Source organism: Pagrus major, chromosome 16 (genome assembly GCF_040436345.1).
Source record: "Pagrus major chromosome 16, Pma_NU_1.0".
In the NCBI taxonomy this organism is placed as follows: domain Eukaryota; kingdom Metazoa; phylum Chordata; class Actinopteri; order Spariformes; family Sparidae; genus Pagrus; species Pagrus major.
Window position 1 is genome coordinate 6324938 of NC_133230.1, and position 19441 is coordinate 6344378.

The 19441-nt window shown below is 39.2% G+C and overlaps 3 protein-coding genes and 1 long non-coding RNA gene across 5 annotated transcripts; 1 reads left to right on the forward strand and 3 right to left on the reverse strand.

The window, feature by feature from the left end:
- Nucleotides 1–59: 59 nt before the first annotated feature.
- Nucleotides 60–3534, reverse strand: nusap1 (nucleolar and spindle associated protein 1). The gene is made up of 12 exons (XM_073483578.1): nucleotides 3406–3534; nucleotides 3212–3280; nucleotides 2916–3116; nucleotides 2577–2745; nucleotides 2339–2428; nucleotides 2114–2226; nucleotides 1956–2000; nucleotides 1686–1858; nucleotides 981–1144; nucleotides 770–886; nucleotides 564–669; nucleotides 60–457 (listed from the first exon to the last, which is right to left on the reverse strand). The coding sequence occupies exons 1-12, from the start codon at nucleotides 3478–3480 to the stop codon at nucleotides 370–372; spliced, it is 1410 nt and encodes a 469-aa protein (XP_073339679.1). The 5' UTR covers nucleotides 3481–3534; the 3' UTR covers nucleotides 60–369.
- A 425-nt stretch (nucleotides 3535–3959) lies between these two features.
- oip5 (opa interacting protein 5) lies at nucleotides 3960–6590 on the forward strand. Of its 2 annotated transcripts, XM_073483590.1 has the most exons (6): nucleotides 3960–4198; nucleotides 4650–4716; nucleotides 4935–5057; nucleotides 5296–5377; nucleotides 5827–5896; nucleotides 6089–6590. In XM_073483590.1, exons 1-6 carry the CDS (start codon nucleotides 4024–4026, stop codon nucleotides 6097–6099), a joined length of 528 nt encoding a protein of 175 aa, XP_073339691.1. In that variant the 5' UTR covers nucleotides 3960–4023; the 3' UTR covers nucleotides 6100–6590. The 2 variants fall into 2 exon arrangements, with proteins under 2 accessions (XP_073339691.1, XP_073339690.1); XM_073483589.1 differs by having other exon boundaries at nucleotides 5827–6590.
- LOC141010569 (uncharacterized) lies at nucleotides 6591–10680 on the reverse strand. Its single transcript, XR_012180192.1, has 2 exons — nucleotides 10375–10680; nucleotides 6591–9853 (listed from the first exon to the last, which is right to left on the reverse strand). It is a non-coding gene; the product is annotated as an uncharacterized lncRNA (long non-coding RNA).
- A 1299-nt stretch (nucleotides 10681–11979) lies between these two features.
- On the reverse strand, nucleotides 11980–18086 carry chp1 (calcineurin-like EF-hand protein 1). Its single transcript, XM_073483587.1, has 7 exons — nucleotides 17716–18086; nucleotides 17387–17459; nucleotides 15878–15958; nucleotides 15125–15252; nucleotides 14943–15004; nucleotides 14093–14215; nucleotides 11980–13544 (listed from the first exon to the last, which is right to left on the reverse strand). Exons 1-7 carry the CDS (start codon nucleotides 17780–17782, stop codon nucleotides 13491–13493), a joined length of 588 nt encoding a protein of 195 aa, XP_073339688.1. The 5' UTR covers nucleotides 17783–18086; the 3' UTR covers nucleotides 11980–13490.
- Nucleotides 18087–19441: the final 1355 nt, after the last annotated feature.

Consider the following 19441-nt stretch of genomic DNA (forward strand, 5'->3'; position numbering starts at 1 on the left):
CAAATGTTCATACTTAGTATTTTGGAAAGCTGCAATAAAACGTAGAACAGACAAGGAAGTATTTTGCATCAATGTCTTTTTATCTTTGTCTTCACTAAAAAAGTAAAAACATCAACTTTAAGAACAAAAGTACCAATATAGAAAGCTGCAAAAAAGGAAATCCATTCTCTACTCATGAAATTACATAAATGGCTATATCGGAGCTATAAAGTGTAATGCACAAGTCAAATCTAAAAACACTGCGTATTAGGGTGGATAGAAGCAGAAAATGCGAGCTTGTCTAATTTCCCAACAGTACGCTAAAAATGACAGGAAATATTTACACTGAAACAACAGGCTGTACAAACGACCATCACAAGTACGACTCTTTTACATCATGACGAGGCCTCTTCTTGCCCCGAGCGCACTCTCCTTTTTCTGCTTCCGGCCTTCTGTGTGTTTTGCTCTTCTATCCTCCCTAAAATAAGATACAAAAACATCCATAAGAGACTGATGTTGAGGGAGAGAACTATTACAGGAGACGAATGTGTATATGCCAGTGTGTGCTGTAATTTTAGACGTACCGTGTCTGGACTTTGTGCTGTTTGTAATTTTTCTGATGCGAGTTTGAGATCAGCGACTTGTTTCCCGCTGTGTTTTCTTTGGGCTCCTCAAACGGCTTCAGCTTACCTATTTAAAAAGGAAAAAACAAAACAAAAACATCACATATTTGTCTGTCAACTGATACTGTATTTCCACGATGCAGAGAAATTAAAAAGTGATTTTGTACCTGTATGAGGCTTGTAGCCGAGCGGACGAGAGAGACTCGCCTTCAGATCAAAGTTCGGCTTCTTGTTTGTTCCAGGGGTTTTTGAGACACTCGTGTTGCCCGTGAAAACGAATGTTCCTTTGGAATTCAAGGGGAGAAAAACTTAAATCACTCACTCTGTACATATCTACAGACACATTCAGTGATCGTTCCAAGCATTTTAAAAAGGTACCTGGAGTTTTTGTGGCAGAGAAAGTTGAAGTCTTGACAATGGTGGGCTTTCCTCCATCAGCTGTCTGTTTTTGTGGGGTGCTCGAGGTCAAACAGGGCGACATACGTGCCGGTGTCTTCACCATGGACCTCTTGTACTCATTGTCATGAGTGGCTTCTGAGAAACTGCATACAAACACATTCAGTTGTTAAAGCTTCACATTGAAGACTACACACTATGCCTATAACAAGTAATAAGTCCCCATTGGAAGTCTCCATGTTTTATTATCTAAGTGCTATACAAAGGCAACTGGACTTGCTTGAGTTCCAACTCTCATCCAAGAGGCTTCTGGTTCACAGTTTTCTATTGATCATTTTGACAGTGATCAATAAAAAAAAATTCTTTAATGTCAATCTGAAAAGGGGTTGAATACTTGTACTGTGTTTACACATAGTGGTACAAAGTTGTGGACGGGCTCTTATGCCAACATGTGTACTTTTTGTTATTATGGCAAATTGAAAATACATCTCTACAAAGTAATCTAAATCAAAGTGTTGTTTTTCTGTTGACCAGGAAACAATTTGTACACGAGAGTGACTGAGAGGTACAAAATGTAACCAGCAAAGTCTTGTTACTCCTTAAAAGTTCCTGGGAGAATGACTAGTTTTTGGTTATTGGAGTGAACTGCTGTTGCAACAAATGCCTATGGAAGAAAGCACGACTCACCGGACATTGATCCTGCGAGTGGAAAGGACAGTTGGTCTGAACAGAGGCTCTTCCTTCCCAGCAGGTTTCTTTGGAGGAGCTTTACTGGCCGAGAGCAAAGTGTGTCTACGTTTGTCCTCAGCTGCCTCCTTGTTCACCATGATGGGGCTGAACATGGTTGCACGAGTTGCTTTCTGTAGAATACATGAATGTATACAGGTCGTCACTTACTTTGCACCCTTTATCCTGCAGTTTTACAATTATGGATGTTCACCAAGTGGTGATTCTTACCACTTGAGTCTTGCCATGCAGCAGTTTAGTTTTGTCTGAAAGTTGCTGGGGAAAAAATGGGAACTTAAATTACTAACAAAAACATCATGTTTACGTACATATATAACATTTAAAATGTTCTTAAAGTCAGAAAAGACTGTTTAGAGGCTTTTGAGTACCTTCAGCTCTTTCACTGAACTTTTGTAAGTCTCCATCTGCTTGGTCTTTCGCTGGACATAGGAGTCAATTGACTCCATCTTTTTAAAATGTGCCTCGTGGAGTTTCTTGAAGTCTGTAAGAGACACAATTTAGTTAATTTCAAGTATGGTCTCTTTCTTTATTGGTCAAAGGGAGACAGGGTGGAAGCAACGAGAGAAAAAGAAAAAAAAAATCAAAGAACTTACTGGGAGTGACAGGCTTCAAAACCGGCTTGTTCATCTGCTGCCCTTGGTAACGAGGGATTTTACCAGCTCTGGCCACTTTTGTTGCTTTTACTGGACACAAAAATGTATATAAGATAAAGAATAAGTATATAATCATAACTTTAACATAAAGTTAAAAATCTCTGGAGAAAGAAGACGTCAACACATTAGGAGGCTAAGAGGAAGTTTGTGTTCTCGTTCATCAAACCACACTACTGACCTGCATCACCCTGCACAGGTGCTTCATCCTTAATTTCAGGCTCCTGCTGCTGCAGCTGCTGCTCACTGCCAGTGGCCTCAGTTTCACTTTTGTCAGAATCCTTTGTAAAGGACACTCTTCTCTTCTTAGCACCCCTGGCACCAACAGGTGCAGCCACTTTGGAGTCAGCCTTGAAAGAAAAACAGTTTGCATACATGTACCAATGAGAAGTGGGTGATGCACATGCACAGAAACATGCTAGGATGCAAACTCTATAGTGAGGACGTTTGTTACATGCAATCTAGTTGGAGTTATGTCAGTGTCATTGATTTAAGTTGACTATGTTATGATGTGCAATACCTCTGCAGTACTCGGAGGCAACTTGGCATCACACTCGGCCACTGGTTCAGTATCGGGGACCTTTCTCTTGGTACCGTTTCCTCTGCCTCGACGTGTGTTCACAAACACAGTGGGGCTGGAAACTTCGTCTTTACTTTCCTCAGCACTGTCCACGGTTGTATTTTCCTCTTCTTGGAGAGCAGTGGCCTCCTCCTCTTCTCCCTGTGAAGCATCACAACAATACACCGGTATGGAGTACAGGCATGGCTTAAGATTTCAGTTGCAGTGATACCAAATAATTCACAGGATTACGTTACCTGCCCTTCCTCCTCCTTGCTCCTCTCTTGTTCATAATGCTGCTTGATCGCTTTCAGAAGTTTTTCGGCCTGTTTTTGAACAAAGAAAAGTATTTATCGCCCAGTAACACTCAGATGTAAATGTTAGCTTACAGTAGCCGTTAGCATAATGGACACGCCTCACCATGTTTTCTTAAAAAAGTGCATCCCCTCACCTTCATGTTGGCTTTAAATCCGAGCTCCTTGGCGAGGCTTCGCAACTCTGCATATTTCATGGAGTCCAGATCCATGTTGGTGTGACTTTTACTCCGTTTTGTGAGGAGAAGTTAGCATGTGCACGTCACGTCTCTCTTGTGTTGTGAGCTGCGGAGGCGCCTGACGGTTAAAATTTCCCCCCTCCGTTCAAAACACGGCAGCAGACGCCATTTGATTGGCTGCTGCGTGCGACCGGAAGTGCCTCGCAGCCAATCAGAGCGAAGCTGACTTTTTTAGCGTTTAGGTAAAAAAAAAAAAAAAAAAAGAGGCGTTTAAACTTCATCAGCTAACTATTGCGCTCGGATTTTGACCCTTAAAATTAAATAATTAATTAATAAATTAATTTAAAAATAAATACAACGCTCTCTGGCGTTTCTATCGGCACTTCTCTCATTTCTCCACGTGGTGGCAGTGTTGCACCACGCAAACTAACGTGACGTCACAGCGCGCAGAGTTTAAACAGAAGAAGAAGAAGAAGAAGAAGAAGGAGGAGGAAGTATCCTGCTTTCTGGTGAGTTTGGTTCAAACTTAAAGCGGGACAACAAGCTTTCTACCAGACAGGAAAAAACATCATCAACATGGAATTTGATGGGAGCATCTTAAGTCAGTGTACAGGCGATGGAAAGCTGGCGGAAGAGGCGGAAGACAAGCAGCAGCAGATGACTCTCCACTGTCAACAGTGCAACACTGTGCTGGGGGACTCTCATGGCGTCTGTGGGGAGATTAAATGTATGGACTCTGTCATGTGTCTAAGTAAGTTCACTGTATCTTCATCTTACTGTGGAGGCAGAGGGCAATATAACAGCTGTGTGTGTGTTTTAAATATTAAGAAATCAGCTAAGGTTGATAAATAAAGTAGACTTTTTTGATAACAGATAAATGTGAAATGTTGTCGTATTATTAAAAAAAAAAAAATGAAATAACTCAAGGTCCACTGACCAGTACTGACTATGAGATTTTTATGCATCTTGACAACAAATCTCATGATCTTATTTAGTGGCTGGAGTTTGCTTTAGTTGTCATGAAGATAACTCAGTTGCCAAAAACTCAAAATAATATAACTTTTATTGTAATTTTGTATTTACCTTTGCTAATGTGTATTCTGGTACGGTATGTTCTTCAGTTTGTGTTTTGCAGGGCTGCTGCACCCTCCCTTCTTAATCCAAATGTATTAATCAATACCTTGCTGCTTGTCTCCCTTCAGAAGTAACCAATGATGTGGTCATCGGTGATGCAATGGAGTTAAGACACAAAGGGGAAATGGCTAATTGGTGAGTGGGAAAAAAAAATGCTGGTTGGGCTTTTGGAGAGATAAATGTAGGGGAAAAACAATATGTTATGCTCTTGTAGAGGCAATGTGTTTGTTCTGTGTGGAAAGTCCTTAGATGTACTTGTGGTAAAGTTCTTAAATTTAAGTAAATGCATCAGACTTTCTGTCTTCAACCCTCGATTGACACACACATACATCACTGCTGTCGTTTCCTCTCAGCATCTACAGTTCTCTGAAATGTCGCAGCTGCTGCTCTGCTGTGGGGAAAGTCATTCACTCAGCCCCGCTGCGTTTGGCCATGGTCCGTTCCATCTTTCTCCTCAACAAAGCAAACATCAGCTGGTAAGCTGTGCTGCTTCTGTGAGCACACAAAGCATATTGACTTCTTTTGCACAGGTTTACTGCTGTCGTGAGAGGCTAATATAAACAGGTGCCTTATGAGCGTTTTCCATTGTACGAGCTGCTCGGGTTAAAGATGAAACAGCCAATTCCTCATGTTTGTAGACAGTTTTTTATTCTACAGACACCGTTAATATTCAAAAATTTTAGAGTACATCACGTGTCCTATTTTTCTCTGCAGTTACATCCTCAACAGCAGCTCAATGGTGGCAGCATCCAGCCTTACATTTGATAAGAAGGTCCTCCGAGACACCATTAATGAGGTGAGACAACAAATGTCATATTGTGTTTATTATATATAAATATATAAAGTCAGTGCTGTAGTGACATACGATAAGCATTTACTTGTTTTATGATCTGGCAATTTTTGTACAACTAATTATATAATCGTGAATGCAGAGTCCTTTTTAAAAGACAAAATTCAGTTCCCTTGTCAAATATGAGCTGTTGAAACGGTGTGAAAGTTCAGCCTGCGTCTGACACCAAAGTTACACTGTGGCTAAAATCCATCAGCCTCAGTTGCTCTCAGGAAGCCTTCTGGTGGAGCGGAAAAACAGCATTCCTATAAAGCCACTTCTCTATGAATTTGTACCTCTAGATGTTTTGGAGGACGACTGTCGAAAGAAAATGCAGGCAGGAACAATAAATGCTTTGGGGGAAAAAAATCAAATGCCTTCTACTGAAAGCACAAATTTGTCCCTTTCCACTGCAGGTGAGACAGCAGTTTGAAGAAAAGTTGGATCAGATGACACGCGTTAGGAGCAGACTGGCTGACATGAGTGGTACGAGTACATTTGACAAGTAGTGTGCGTACAAGCAATCCCAACTGTACCTTGTGTTCTCCAATCTGCTCTCCAGCCCCTCTTGTTGACTAGTTTATGTTGTAAATAATAAGAAGTTTATGTAAAAAAATGGGTCAACATCCATGTGAAATACAGGACAAAATGTGAATAATTAATTAATTTGGTCCATAGTGGAGACATGAAAGCAGATAAAAATGGTTCCAGGCTGCCAGCCTGACCGGATCACCAGTCAGCCTGTGATTTCCCAGGAGATTTCTAAACCCCTGTCAGAAACTGTGAAAGCGAGGTTTATAGGGAATAACGCTGATGGATTCATTATTCTGTACCCATCACAATGTGCATTCAACATTTAAAGCAAAAAAACTGCCTGTTGCCAGTTTAATGTTGAACAGTTTCTATACGCTCCAACGGGCAGTGAAAGGAATTCAATGTTGACGTAGAAAAACTCAGAGCAAACTTGATATGTGTCCCACTCTTGTTAAGGATTTAAAAATGTCAATGTAGTCTCTCTGCTTTTCATTTAATGACTTTGTTTTGTGGTATGTAACAAGCAATGCAGCCTCATGGGTGTAAACAAAGCTATAGACTTTTGCTGTTCTGCAAAGATAATGTATACTATGTCATTCATTTTGTAACAGCACTCAAACTGTAAGTAAACATTAACACACAGCCATCCAATTGGCACCATGCTGCATTTTATTGCTGAATTTCTGATACAGATTCTTTTCTCTTTTTTTTTTAGTTAATACAAAACCAGACAAGAGGCTCACACGTAATAAGCATGCCCATTTCCTCCCTCTGGAGTGCATAGTTTCCACACAGTCCACCTCCTCAGTGGAAAAGTTGATCAACAAAGTAATGTCATTAATCATCTTCCCTAAGCTTTTGTTTTTTTTTTGTTGCTTTTTTCTATGGGAACAAAAGGTTGAAAGGTGTTTGTCAGCTGCACTGTGGCTTTACTGCCGTGGGTTATGTTTGGCACAACAGAGAGTGAGAGCAGAAACACTTCAAACTCTGACACATCTTTTTTTTGGTGCAATTTAGTCGGTTAAAACCACAGCTGATGATCAAAGCTACTTCAACATGCTTGCTGTTGTGTCAAAACAACCGTCCCCAAGTTGTCACTGTGTCACAGAACATCTGATTTGAACATTTTCATTAGCCTAATTACACTCATTCACATTACAAAGTTGGATTATTGCATGCAATACAAATCATTCATTATTCTGCTAAGTCATGCATATTTTTTAAACCCATATATTCATGTTGCTAGACGCCTACTTGCTTATAAATTGTGATTATAAATCCCAACAAAGAGCATCACAGGGTTTTCAGAACACAGTATTCAAGACAGGATGGTGATGACAGTGCAAGTCAGTACATAGAGAGAAAGTGCTTTTCAAACGTGTGTCAAGTCTGTTCAATAAGTCCTTTGCAGCCACAGAGTTACTGAAAGTCTATATTTCTACAGGAAGAAGGTGGGTTTTTATGTAAAAATGCTACAACAACTGAAATTTAAAGCATCTCTCATGTACCGATCGGTTTAGATTATTGTTTTGGTGTTCGAAGAATACGAGGCAGGGAAAATAATGATGCTACAGCTGTCCTCACGTATACCTTGTTCTGCAGGAAGTATTCAAAACCTCTATAAGTGATACTGTATTCTAAAGTCAGTTATACGACTTCCAAAAAAAGTGACTAATAGATAGGCATAACAGAAAGGGAGGGAAAATCCTTTCCACATGACATTACAGACTTCTTTTAACACGTATACCCTGGCACTAAACTCATGCATTGTTGTAGGTTATTGCTTCTAAAACTCTAATCAAATACAATTTTATGGATTAAAATATATCGCTCTGAATCCCAAAACTATGAGGTATTATGTACAATACGATGTCATGGTGAGATCTTAATTCTAGGACTAAAACACTATGTTGGATCGCGAGCAATTATTTCCAAACCTAAGATTAAAGAACGACTCTTATTATAACATTCCTCTCTAAAAGTTTCTATCATTGTCACATCAGAGCTTTTTGGGAGCTTTTTTTGGCCGTTGCATAATGGCTAACTTAATTCTTTTGATGCTTGAGAGTGCAGTTTAGGACGTCTCTTAAGCATTTTTTACAATCCTAAGAACATACAGCAGTTCTGTTAGAAAGCACTTACTTAAATTGATCATACACGGCTATATAAAACAACTTGAAATACTTATTAACTGCATACCCTGATTGTGTCATTTAATCATGCAACTTATTCTACACCCGAGACATGGAACATAAACGAGATCTTGCATTAGATTTTAGGGCAAAGCTGTATCTAAATGTGGTGTGTTTAAAGGTGCAGTACGTCAATCTACCACCCTTGAGTTGAGTTTTGAGCTCCAGCTTAGTCTAGAAATCGATTTCACTATTCTTCATGAAGCAAGCATCACTACTGGTCATGCATGGCTACTATAATGTTGGCACCACAGTCCCGCTAAATAAGCTAATGCACATGAGTCTATACATATCTTAATGGAAGACATTGGTGATTTTGTTGCTTTCAAACAACTTGTCACTTGTTTATACAATATACAGTTTGGTCAACAACATGACAGTTAAGATCAAATATTGCACAAATCCCGGTAATGTGATATTTTTTTCCCCCCTACAGAGATCATGGAAAATTAACCAAAGTAAAGTTGAAAAAAATGAGACCAGGGTTTCCTTCAGGTAAGGACAAATCCACTATGAGCTTCAATCAAAGAAATTAAAGGTGCTATTTCAGCACTTGTGTCCCTCAGCTTACTGGACACATAAAAACAACAGGTGGACATAAAGCCTAATATTTGATTCACCCATTTTTCGCATTACTTTCTCTGGTACAAAAGGAATCAAATAGTCAATTCTGTCTCCACCTGCAGCGATTAAAGAGGGGAGCACAACGTATCCAAGGGAAGAAGAGAAAAAAATAAGCAATACAAAACAAAGATAATGCTAAGGGAGGAACATTGGACAAGACTATCATAATAAAATACTAATTTTGAAGTTAAAATATGCCAAATTTTAGGGATCTCAAGGTTTAACTCACATTGGAAATATTGCCAACTGTCTCTACCTGCAATTTGTGAATAAACCTGCAGACTTGACAAAGGGAGAGCACAAGAAATTTAAAATCGATGCAGAGTTTCCTCTACTCCTAAAACCAAATTCATCTTTCTTACATTTATAAAACTGCTGTGGCGCTTGACAACCGTTCCTGTACTGATCACGCTTCACTCCTGTTGGACTTGTTATGGCGATGAGGTAGTGTGAAAAACAAAAAAATACACCCTATGAGTCTAATTTAATCACAGGCCTTGATCTTTGCTACAGTATCTTGTGTCTTTACTTTCTTCCCAGGAAACGGGAACAGTTTGTTCATTATCAAACTGCTTTGATCTAATTACAGAGCGCGTGGGGAGTTCTTTTTTTACAAATTGCATCCGTGACTACGTTAACATGCAGCCGGATAAGAATCGAAAGCAAATCTGACTGAAAATGCCCCAGTGATGGAGACCAGGCAATTACACAGAGAGCAGAGTCAGCTTAGTGACTGCAGAGCCACATTTGGCTACATGTGAACGTAGTCAGAGTGTGCATGATGAGCATCACACGAGCCCACGATCTTGGCAGATATCCTGATGGTTGATAACGCTGCAGAATAAGGCCAGGACAGTGGGGGATGCTGTGGAGGAGAGAGGGCCAGTGTCCCAGCTACAGCAGGAAGGAGGGCGCCCATGTCCCCGAAGCCCAAAAGAGGTCATCTCCTCGGTGAGTCTTCATTCTTATCCTCCACTGGTCTGGGTGGCCGTGGAAGTGATCTGTTGTTGGTGCTGAGGCTGGTTTGAAGGGAGATGTTCCTGTAGTCTGGGCTTCAGCTGCTTTCACAATTGAATTTACAGGGAAACCCATCCTAAGGATAAAAATTCACAGTTTAGTTTTAATTTGCAAATGTAGATCAGTGTCTTCTAAAGCTGAGCAGCTGAATGACAACTTGAGGGTCTATACAATGTCAGACTGGAGTGAAAAATACCTGTTAAAATGTATTTATGCAAAAATAGTGCATTTTTTCTTCCATAAAAAGGTCAAATCAACATTTGCAGAGATATAAAACAGCAAATATTTACAATGAAGCAGCTCAATCTAGGGATTGATTGGTATTATTGCTTGAAAAATGACTTAAACAACTTAATTTATCCTAAAATCCGAGACCTGTTAAAAGAAACATGGTGGTATTGATTATTAATAGGCCAGTTAAGTCCACTGAAGTGCTCTCATGTCAAGGAAAGCAGGGAGTTCTGATTTTTTAGACACTGGATTTAGTCTGTAAATCACTGGATTATCTTAGTATATATTTAATGTAAAAGCAAATTATCATCGCCGATTCCCCAGAAGGAGGAAAATAAAGGTATAGCATGACTGAAAATCACTGACCTTGGTGTGAGCGTCGGTCCGAAATGATGCAGAGGTATTTCCACTGTGCTTCGCGCTGCAGCTGCTCATAATGGTAAACAAAAGCCAGGGGGGTTTCTTCTTCTACGGTGACACATTTACGTCTCCCAAACCGGACGTATGCCGGGTTTCTTCTGGGGGACAGTGTCCGCGCTGGGTGAGGGGACATTTCGAGAGAAAAAAAAAAGACGATAACCTCCGGGGGCCCCCTTTTTCCTCCACCCCGGAGAGGAGAAGGTCCCCTCGTCCCCTTTCTCCGCACACCCTCCGCTCTACGCCATTTTCGCTCTGCTACTACGGCCGAGCGAGAGAGAGCGACGATTGTAGCAGAGACCTGTCAATCAAAAGTTAAGCCCGCCCCGGAAGTTCTTCTTCTTCTGTCACGACAGTTATCAATTAACTTCGTGGTGCGTTTACGGCCGCTCGCTGAACACGAGAATGACGAGCATTAACAACAATTTATGAAGTAATTTAAGGGTACGATAGTGTGTATCAACACAAAATGTACTGAAGCATTAAAATAGAACAGAATACTCCATTTAAGAGTGAAATATTGATATAGATAACGCTACACGTTAGCTAGAGGTCCTGCTGACAGCTGAAATTTAGCTAGTGCTCGAACAATAGGCGATTAATCGAGTAGTTGAATGACAGAAAATTCATTAGTTGATTAATTTAGTAGTCAATCAAAAAAAAAACAACAACATTTAGATCAAATAATCTTTTATCATTTATAAAGAACTGTTCGCTGCTTTCATGTAAATTGAATATTGTGTTGGACCGTTTGTTTGACAGCTTTTTAATGTTTACTGACTAAATTATTAATTTTTTTCTTCTTCTTATAAATTAATGATGTAATTAACATTTGACTGTTGCAATGCTATTCTTATTCAGTCACATTTTACAAACAAATTTTTCATTTAGATTAAAAGCCTAAGTATGTTAGTTTGGGCATTGGTTTGCATTTGCAAATGTTTTTGTGTCTTTATTGTGCAAGCAGAATTTAAACATGAATTTAATTTAGTCTCCTCTGTTCAGAAGACCTCAGGGACAAGTGAAGACATTTTTTTTTATTGTGATCTTAATTGTTTCCTCTCGTGGGAAAAAAAAAAACACTGTGAAAGAGTAAAAAAGAATTACTAATGTGTGAATCCAAGTGGCAAAAAAAAAATGACAGGAGAGAAAAAAATATGTTTTTCATTTGCGAAACCGAGTGAAAAAAATGTTTTCTTCATGTTTGACAGTGAAATTTTTTTTTTTTTTTTCCTGGTGAAAACAAAATTGCATGTGTGAAACAGATTTTTTTCCACTAGGTTTAACACATGAAAAATTAGATTTCTGTTTGAAAGACACTTTTTTGACTTGGTTTCAAAGATAGAAAAATAATTAAGGAACTTGGTAAGATTATCCTGGCAAAACTTAGTCATACACACACAGGAAAGAAACCAATTTAGATCAGATTTAGAAAATGGATCACCAGAAAAGTAATTTCTTCACTTCGGTACCTCTGACCTGGGCCTGAAGTGTTCATACAGTACAAAGACTAAAATAAAATCAGATACACACGTTAAGAAAAAGCACACAAAGTAAGCATGGCACTTATTTTATTCAAATCAAATTCATGAATCACTTTGATAATACCTAGACCAACATCACATAACATGTGAATCACACCCTATTGATAATTACACAATGATTAATAAGATGGTCAAGTTGTCTTCCCAGCACTCCTCTGCGGCAGGGCATCCTTGTTATGATTGAATAAATTCACATTAATGATTTAAGGGTCAGACATTTGCACTCCAATTCATGTGCACTATCCTGTACAGAAAATATACTTTGAATGAATTTGGGTAAGAAATTGAAAGACAAGTTTTGAGCAGTGCATAGACATTTCTTCTGACCTACAGGGAGACTGGTTATATAAATAGAAGCATAGTGAGTCATTGTGAGTTTACCTGTTTGAAGTCTAGTAACTAACTGGTCCACAGCCCAATTTCCACCACAGGGCCTGACTCTCTTAGCCAGGGATTTATAAAGACTCAATCTGGAGATAAGCTTTCTGAAAGCAGGCCACGTTGGCAGCTAAGTCTTAATGATACCATTTTGCAAAAGCACTATGATTACCTGTCAGAACATGTGCTAGGGAAGACACAGATACTAGCCAAAGAGAGAGCAGCATTTTGTGTGAAATCTTCTACCATCACAGTTTTAGTTGTGAATGAATGCATTATTCACATGTTAAATCAGCTGTGGCTCCAACAGGCCCTGGGTGGTTACTGGCTTTGAAAGAGGTCAAACTTGCTTTGGTTGCAGTCCAACAATTGACACAGGTATTTACAATCTATTGGCAGTAGCTAGGTTAACCCATATGAAAAAAAAAAACACACAAACATGACCACAGGTTCCTGTTTACTGTTCAGATAATAACTTAGAAAGGGGAACCAAAGTCATGGCACTTCAGTGAGTAGAACACAAAAATCTGTAGAGACATTAGGTCCTGCTTTGATTCGAGGGACAAACTTGCCAGTCTGGCTGCTCTGACTTGCTCTGCCTCAAGTCAAAGAAAAAGGAGTCATAAGATCCTGTTAGCATTAAAAACACTGTCTGTTTTGAAGATGAATCACACGCTTTACAAGTTTGACTTGTAACTATTGCATATGTATATGGACAAAGACACAGCATGTGCTAAACATCCATGGAACAGCGTGATTAAAAACTTACTCACTGCAATAGCAAAACGCTTTATCGTACCGTGCTATAAAATACATTTTCATGTGAAAGTGGAACAGCAGTGGTACTAACTGTGACCCTCTAAAGTTTTCTAATAAATAATGATCCATTACTGGGAAAAAAAAAAATACAGTGACATTGCATAAAACAACCCAAGGCACGCAACTTTTCCCTTTGTTTACAGAGCAGTGCAAAGGCAGAAACTCAAGATCTGTGACATTATCTACCTAATGCTTGATCTGACAGCGTGAACTCGTAGTGTGGGCCAAAGCAGCCTGTCGAGGAGCTGGATGAGGTTGTGTTCTGACATCAACTGACATGTTGAAGCTCTACTCAAAATAAAAAAAAGAACGAAGAAAAGCCTTTTAGTGCAGGAACCGGATGCTCATCTTCTGTTCCACATCCACCTTCTCCAACACCTGAGGAAACAAAAACAGAACAACTTTAGATACTTAGAGCAGCTGTTTGTATGTTGTGGTCCTCTAATGAAGAATAACATATTACACTACACATATTTTATGTTGTAGAACAAAACATGAAAATCTCTTAAGCTTGTTTTAAACACAACTTATTTCAGACAACTGGAAGTGCAAAAATGCTCACATTTTGGTTGGGTTTTGGGACACAAAGTATATAGAATGTATGTTGAATAAGTTTCAGTATTTAACTTGATTTTAATTAATGTGATTTTCACTTAGTTATTCACACAAATACTGAACTGTGTTCAAAATAATGAAAACCAGGGCTTAGATTAACCTGAAAGAATTCATCTTGCATATTTTGTAATCTCATAGTGACTAAGCAAAGACACAAGTTCTACTTTGTGCACATGCCATCCTGTACTGTACACAATGTGTCCTTGGAATATTTGTTTTCCTTTTCTGTGGTATACCAGTTTAGTAGAAAGAAGCCTAAAAGTAAATAATACTTAGATACACAAGAGAGTGTGTTATTCCCCAAAACTTACCTTGATGAATTCATTGAAGGAAATGGAGTTATCTCCATTTGTGTCAGCTTCCTGTATAGTCCTGTCAGCAATGCTGCCAAGCTGTTCGTCTGAAATGTTTACACCAACCATCATCCGTAAGACCTGGAAGGAAGAAATAAAATGTCCCGTCATGGTTAATGAATACCAGTGAAAAACAGCTCATGGCAAAGATGAAATAAAAGTTGTGATGTTTTCTTACACAGAATGGAGAAATGATCTGAAAAAACTAATAAAGCTTCATTTATTTAAGCACTACACAAGATAATTTGTAGATTTTAAAGGTTATATGGCAACTAAACAGCAGCCACACTTGACTGTAGGAATTGTAAGATTATAAAATACAGTGAAGACGCATTAACTTAAACAGGCAGGCAAACATTACTTAGAGTGTTAAAGCCTCGTGCTTGACATGAAGCAGGGCACGCACAAGTGTTTTGCGCAAAACAAGAGATTTGTCTGAGTCATTTAACCTCAAGCTTACAGCAATTACAGGTCACTAGATGTTACTGAAACCGAGCTGGCTTCACAGAGGGACAACAAATAACATAGAGGGAAGCCAAAATACAGGATGTTAGACTGTCTGGGAAAAATCAACCTGTAGTTAAGGTGAGATATCGCCTCATTATCTTATCAGTCAAGTCTTATCATCAACTTGGAAATCCCTCTCTCTGTACAGGATTTTGACATGGATATTGCACAACAGCATTTGTTCATTTGTTGAGACGTCTCTGAAATGACATTATTCATGATCTTCCTTATTGCATGAACCAGTTGTTTCCACAAACTGTACAGTGATTGTCTTTATTACATGACAAACCAATCGACTCACCTGCAGCAGCTCATCCCGAGAGATTTTGTCATCTCTGTCCAGGTCATACAGACGGAAAGCAACTGGAAAAATATAAAAATATATAGATAAGTCATGGCAGTTAGATAAAATCCTGTGAATGTTCATGATATTGTTCACCAACTCCACCTGGACACGCCCGTGTGACTGAGCTCTATACTTACAGAGCAGCTTGTTTGTCCTGCTGTTGAGTGGCTCGCTGGCAGCGGCGTTCTTGTTCTTTTCATTGTCCTCGATTGGTCTGAAGTGAGCCAAGGTCCGCATGAAGCCCCTGAAGTTTACCTGGTCCTCTCTGAAAACCAGAGACAGAGAATCAAGTAACTAAACAGCACATTAATCAAAGAAAAAAGAGGATTTACTACGACGTACACAACAAAAGCTATCACCGATTGTGTGTTGGCTCAGATTACCTTTACACTCATTAGCTGTGAGCCACAATGAAAACTCAAACAAGTCGTAACCCAACACCATTTTACAGAATAAAAAGCTCTCCACCTCCATCCTCAAGTTGTTCAGAAGCAAACAAGCCAAAACTAGAGCAAGAAAACACATCTAAAACCATTAAAATCCACAGCTAAAATTAAGACGCCTACACATCTTACTTTTTGGGATTTTAATGATACATCTGAAAACATCTGGTTTTCAACTTTCAGACTGATAAAAACAGCCAAACAACTGCCAAACATACAGAAAGAACCTGCGGTGGTCAAGAAACCCACTTTATTTTATGTTTGTCAAACACAGAATTGGCAGTAGAGCCTGAGCCTCTCAAGTCTGCAGTGGAGCAGCCACAAGTAAAAAACCCCTGATGGCCTCGTTCAGCTCTGTGGTGGCTCTGACTCAAACCTATAATGCACACTCCTGCGTAGAAAAACAAGATTTCCAAAAGCAGCAGACAAATAACAGGGACAGCTCACCCCTCAGGAAAGAACGCATTGATGATTCTGTCTCCCAGCGGATTGATGGCCAACTCCGGGATCCTCTGGAAATCTTCTCGACTGCAGACAGGATAAGATATGATCGAAATTTAGTTCCGACACATGTTTTCACACATGAAATCAAAAGAGATGCTGTTACTTTAAAACCTTACAACAATATACCAAAAATCTTGAGACTGAGCGCTCCTCTAGAAAGAGTACAAAGTACAAAGCTCTTTGTCCTACTACTATTAATATGAAAACAGGAGGAGAAGATAAACAGGTTTGGTTTTGGTTGGGAAAATACATCAAATGACTGAACAAGGAACTTGTCCGTCAGTTGAAAAAGTCCCTCCATCCCTCAGTATGACTGCATGGTTGTCAGCTGAGAAATATGTTAAATCTCACTGTTGTGGCAACTAATAAATGATAAGAAAGTCACCTTGGGGAAAAGGAGAACGTACCGGACTGTGTGCTGTGACTGAAAGCAATGGAGCAAGAACAAACGGAACTAAAGACTTGTTGTGTGTAAACACAACGTCTTTCAAAAGATCTGTACAGAGATGCTCAGGGTTCGTAGTCTTATTTAAGCAACTTTCAAGCAATTTCAAGGGGCATTTTCAAGCTTTTCCAGCAGCTTACAGCTCTGGTAAATTACATATTTGTTTATATACACTTAAGATGATTTGTTCACTTCACTTATTTCACATTAAATCAGGTGTTATTGTGCTATAAACAACTCAAATTATGTTTTGTGAAAACATTCTACAAAAAGGAACACACTACAAAGTTTCATGTTTTTTTAAATCTGTCATCCATCTGTAAGTAGACTTGACATCCTATATAACCTGGCTGAGTCGATGTAAAACAACGTTTTATCAAAGTAAATAAAGTACCTTTGAGGGACTGATCTGCAAATGACCCCTCACTGCCCAATCAAAGGGCTGTGTCAAACCAAGTGTCAAACACATTCGTAATGATTACTTATTTCTTCACCTATTGCTTGTTCTGCCCAGACAAAAGGACAGAGCCAAAGGGTTAATCACAAACCACAGAAATGTCACACTGAGGTGTCAACTGAATACCTGAGTGCGTCAGATAAAAAGTAAATCTTTCATGTAGAAAGATGTAATGATCAATCACAGTGGCAGCCATGTGAGAATGAGTGATGTGATCCAGTAACAACAGCTCAATGACCTTTTTTGTATTCCTATTGGAATAGAAATAGTTTTAAATTGCTTGTGACTTATTTCTAGTATTCATCTGTAAGAACATTATGTACCTGTTGCTGACTGCAAGAACTTAGAAGAATCACAGACAAAGCCAATATAAGGCTAGAATAACCTGCAGGCATCATTTAATAAGAATTTACAAGGCTGTCAGGGAGAAAATGAATTTTTAATGCCTTTATTACTGGTTTTTATGTCGTTTAATCTGTCCTCCGTAGATACAAATCTGGCTGGAGTTTAATACGTTTATTTCCACAGTAGTGGTTGCGTTGTTGCTTACCTGAGGGTGCCGTTTTCACCTTTATCCAGGCTGGTGAAGCGGCTGTACAGACGAGTGATTTGACTGTGGGAGACTGTAGGGAGGATAACAGAGATTTCACAACCAGGTAACCAGAAGATAACAGGTACACACAATGGCTTTCCACCTGATAATAACTATCATGTTCAGAGGAAGAATGCGTTACACAGCAGTAATGTAAGTAGTATCAGAAATTACATTAACACAACTTCTTTGAATGACATGATTTGGGGGGTTTTGCAGAAGAAACATTAGGGTTTCAAGTTACTTGCTAGCTGCAGCTAATGTGTGACAGTCTGAGCTCCACTTACACCCAGTCTCCTTCTTGATTTCTTCTATTTCCTCTTCTCGGAGTAACGTGGACGCCCTGGATCCCATGGTGAAATGTTATGAAGGGTGTCGAAAACCAGCAGATTTGCTAGCAAATCTTGCGCAACCAAGCCAGCTGTGAAAAATCTCGACCCCGGACCTACGGTGTGTTTAAGTTAGCAAACAAGCTAACGTAGCGAGCTAAAGATACACGGCTTCACTCGTGGAGGGAGTCAGCAGAGACGGCACAGCTAAAGTTTAATCCAGCCGGTCTTCTTGTGTCCTCCTCGTAGCTTAGTTTGAGTGCTAGTGGACATTTACTGCCGTCGGTAATAATTTCATGTCGGCTTTCGGTCAAGTTGTCTTCCTGTTTTAAGAGGAGGGCAGGAACTAAACGAGGCCGCCTCCCTACCAGGACCCTCGCGACTGAGTTAGGTAGCAGAGTTTTTGCCTGCTTACAATTCCAAGTTAATGCCTCGTCTATAGCTATCTTTATTTTTAATTTAAGATATCACGTTATCCACTCTATTAAATGAATTAGGTCGATATTTATAATTCAAACGAGAACAAGCAAGCGCCGATTTGAAAGTTCACAGACTCCTTTCAGTCATGCTACAGAAAAGCTAGCTCCGGAATGAGGGTCCATCCTGCTAAGGGCACCATATTAACCATAACAACCATAATTTGATTTGTAAATTACTTTTAAATTCCTCTTTTTATTGCCCATAAAAAAATCTAAAACAATGAATCACTTTGTAATTGTGTCTATTAATTAAGAGGTAGAAAAAAACGACAGTCCTCCACACAAATTAAATTAAGAAAAAAATGTAAGATGTAGGTCATAAATGTCACCACTAGATGTCGCAATCTCATTATTTAATGTGAGCTTCCATTATTCAGTGCAGCTTTTGTTGGATTGGTGTGATGCAGTGCGCCTGTCAATCAATATCTCCTTAAGCCACTCAGCCAAATCTGTGTCACAGGAAATAATCATTGCTGGGAGTGTTAGTTGAATACTTAAAGTAATAATAAAAAAATGACTTGATTAATTGAAATTTTGACTTGATGGTGCTAGATGAAAACTTAAAGGACTACCAACGTTATTAAAATTCATCCGGACAGGAACTAAAAATGTGTGAACCACATATCATGGCTATCCATTCACTAATTGACAGATATATTTCACTCAAAATCACAAATGTGAACCTCACGGTGGCGCCAGAGGAAAATAAGGTTATCAATAAAATCAGTAGGCTTCATCTTGTGGGAAACACAACACATTTCTGTCTGGATTGACACTATGGATCAACTGAAATATGTCAGATATTAGGTTCATTGGGCAGCTGTGGCTCAGGGGTAGAGCCAGCGTTTTGTTATCGCAAGGTCGCTGGTTCGATTCCCCTGGTCTGCATGTTGAAGTGTCCTTGGGCAAGATACCTTGCATAGCAGCCACCATCAGTGTATGTATGTATTACTGTAAGTTGCTCTGGACAAAAGTGTCTGCTAAATGTAAATATCACATTCAATCTCCAGACTTGGGTCATCTTATAACTTTTTTTGCCATCATTAAGTCAGAATTTTGATTGCATGAATACTTTATTTCATGAACAAATACCTACCAAACTAATACCATTCACATGCTGCTGTACTTTATGTTAAGTGCCAATTAGCTAAACATCTATTGATGTTTTAACTAAAATGTTATCAAATCATCACACTGAATGTAGA

What these genes read in the sequence shown, in the direction of transcription:
- oip5 (XM_073483589.1), top strand. Translation starts at nt 4,024, where the DNA reads ATGGAATTTGATGGGAGCATCTTAAGTCAGTGTACAGGCGATGGAAAG. An exon ending in AACAAAGCAAACATCAGCTG is followed by an intron (nt 5,058 to 5,295) that starts GTAAGCTGTGCT and finishes TTTTCTCTGCAG; the next exon opens with TTACATCCTCAACAGCAGCT. An exon ending in TCCGAGACACCATTAATGAG is followed by an intron (nt 5,378 to 5,826) that starts GTGAGACAACAA and finishes TTTCCACTGCAG; the next exon opens with GTGAGACAGCAGTTTGAAGA.
- nusap1 (XM_073483578.1), bottom strand. Translation starts at nt 3,480, where the DNA reads ATGGATCTGGACTCCATGAAATATGCAGAGTTGCGAAGCCTCGCCAAG. An exon ending in GCAAGGAGGAGGAAGGGCAG is followed by an intron (nt 3,117 to 3,211) that starts GTAACGTAATCC and finishes GATGCTTCACAG; the next exon opens with GGAGAAGAGGAGGAGGCCAC. An exon ending in ACTCGCAGGATCAATGTCCG is followed by an intron (nt 1,145 to 1,685) that starts GTGAGTCGTGCT and finishes GTTTGTATGCAG; the next exon opens with TTTCTCAGAAGCCACTCATG.
- chp1 (XM_073483587.1), bottom strand. Translation starts at nt 17,782, where the DNA reads ATGGGATCCAGGGCGTCCACGTTACTCCGAGAAGAGGAAATAGAAGAA. An exon ending in AATGCGTTCTTTCCTGAGGG is followed by an intron (nt 15,253 to 15,877) that starts GTGAGCTGTCCC and finishes TCTGGTTTTCAG; the next exon opens with AGAGGACCAGGTAAACTTCA. An exon ending in CCTTCAATGAATTCATCAAG is followed by an intron (nt 13,545 to 14,092) that starts GTAAGTTTTGGG and finishes TTGTTTCCTCAG; the next exon opens with GTGTTGGAGAAGGTGGATGT.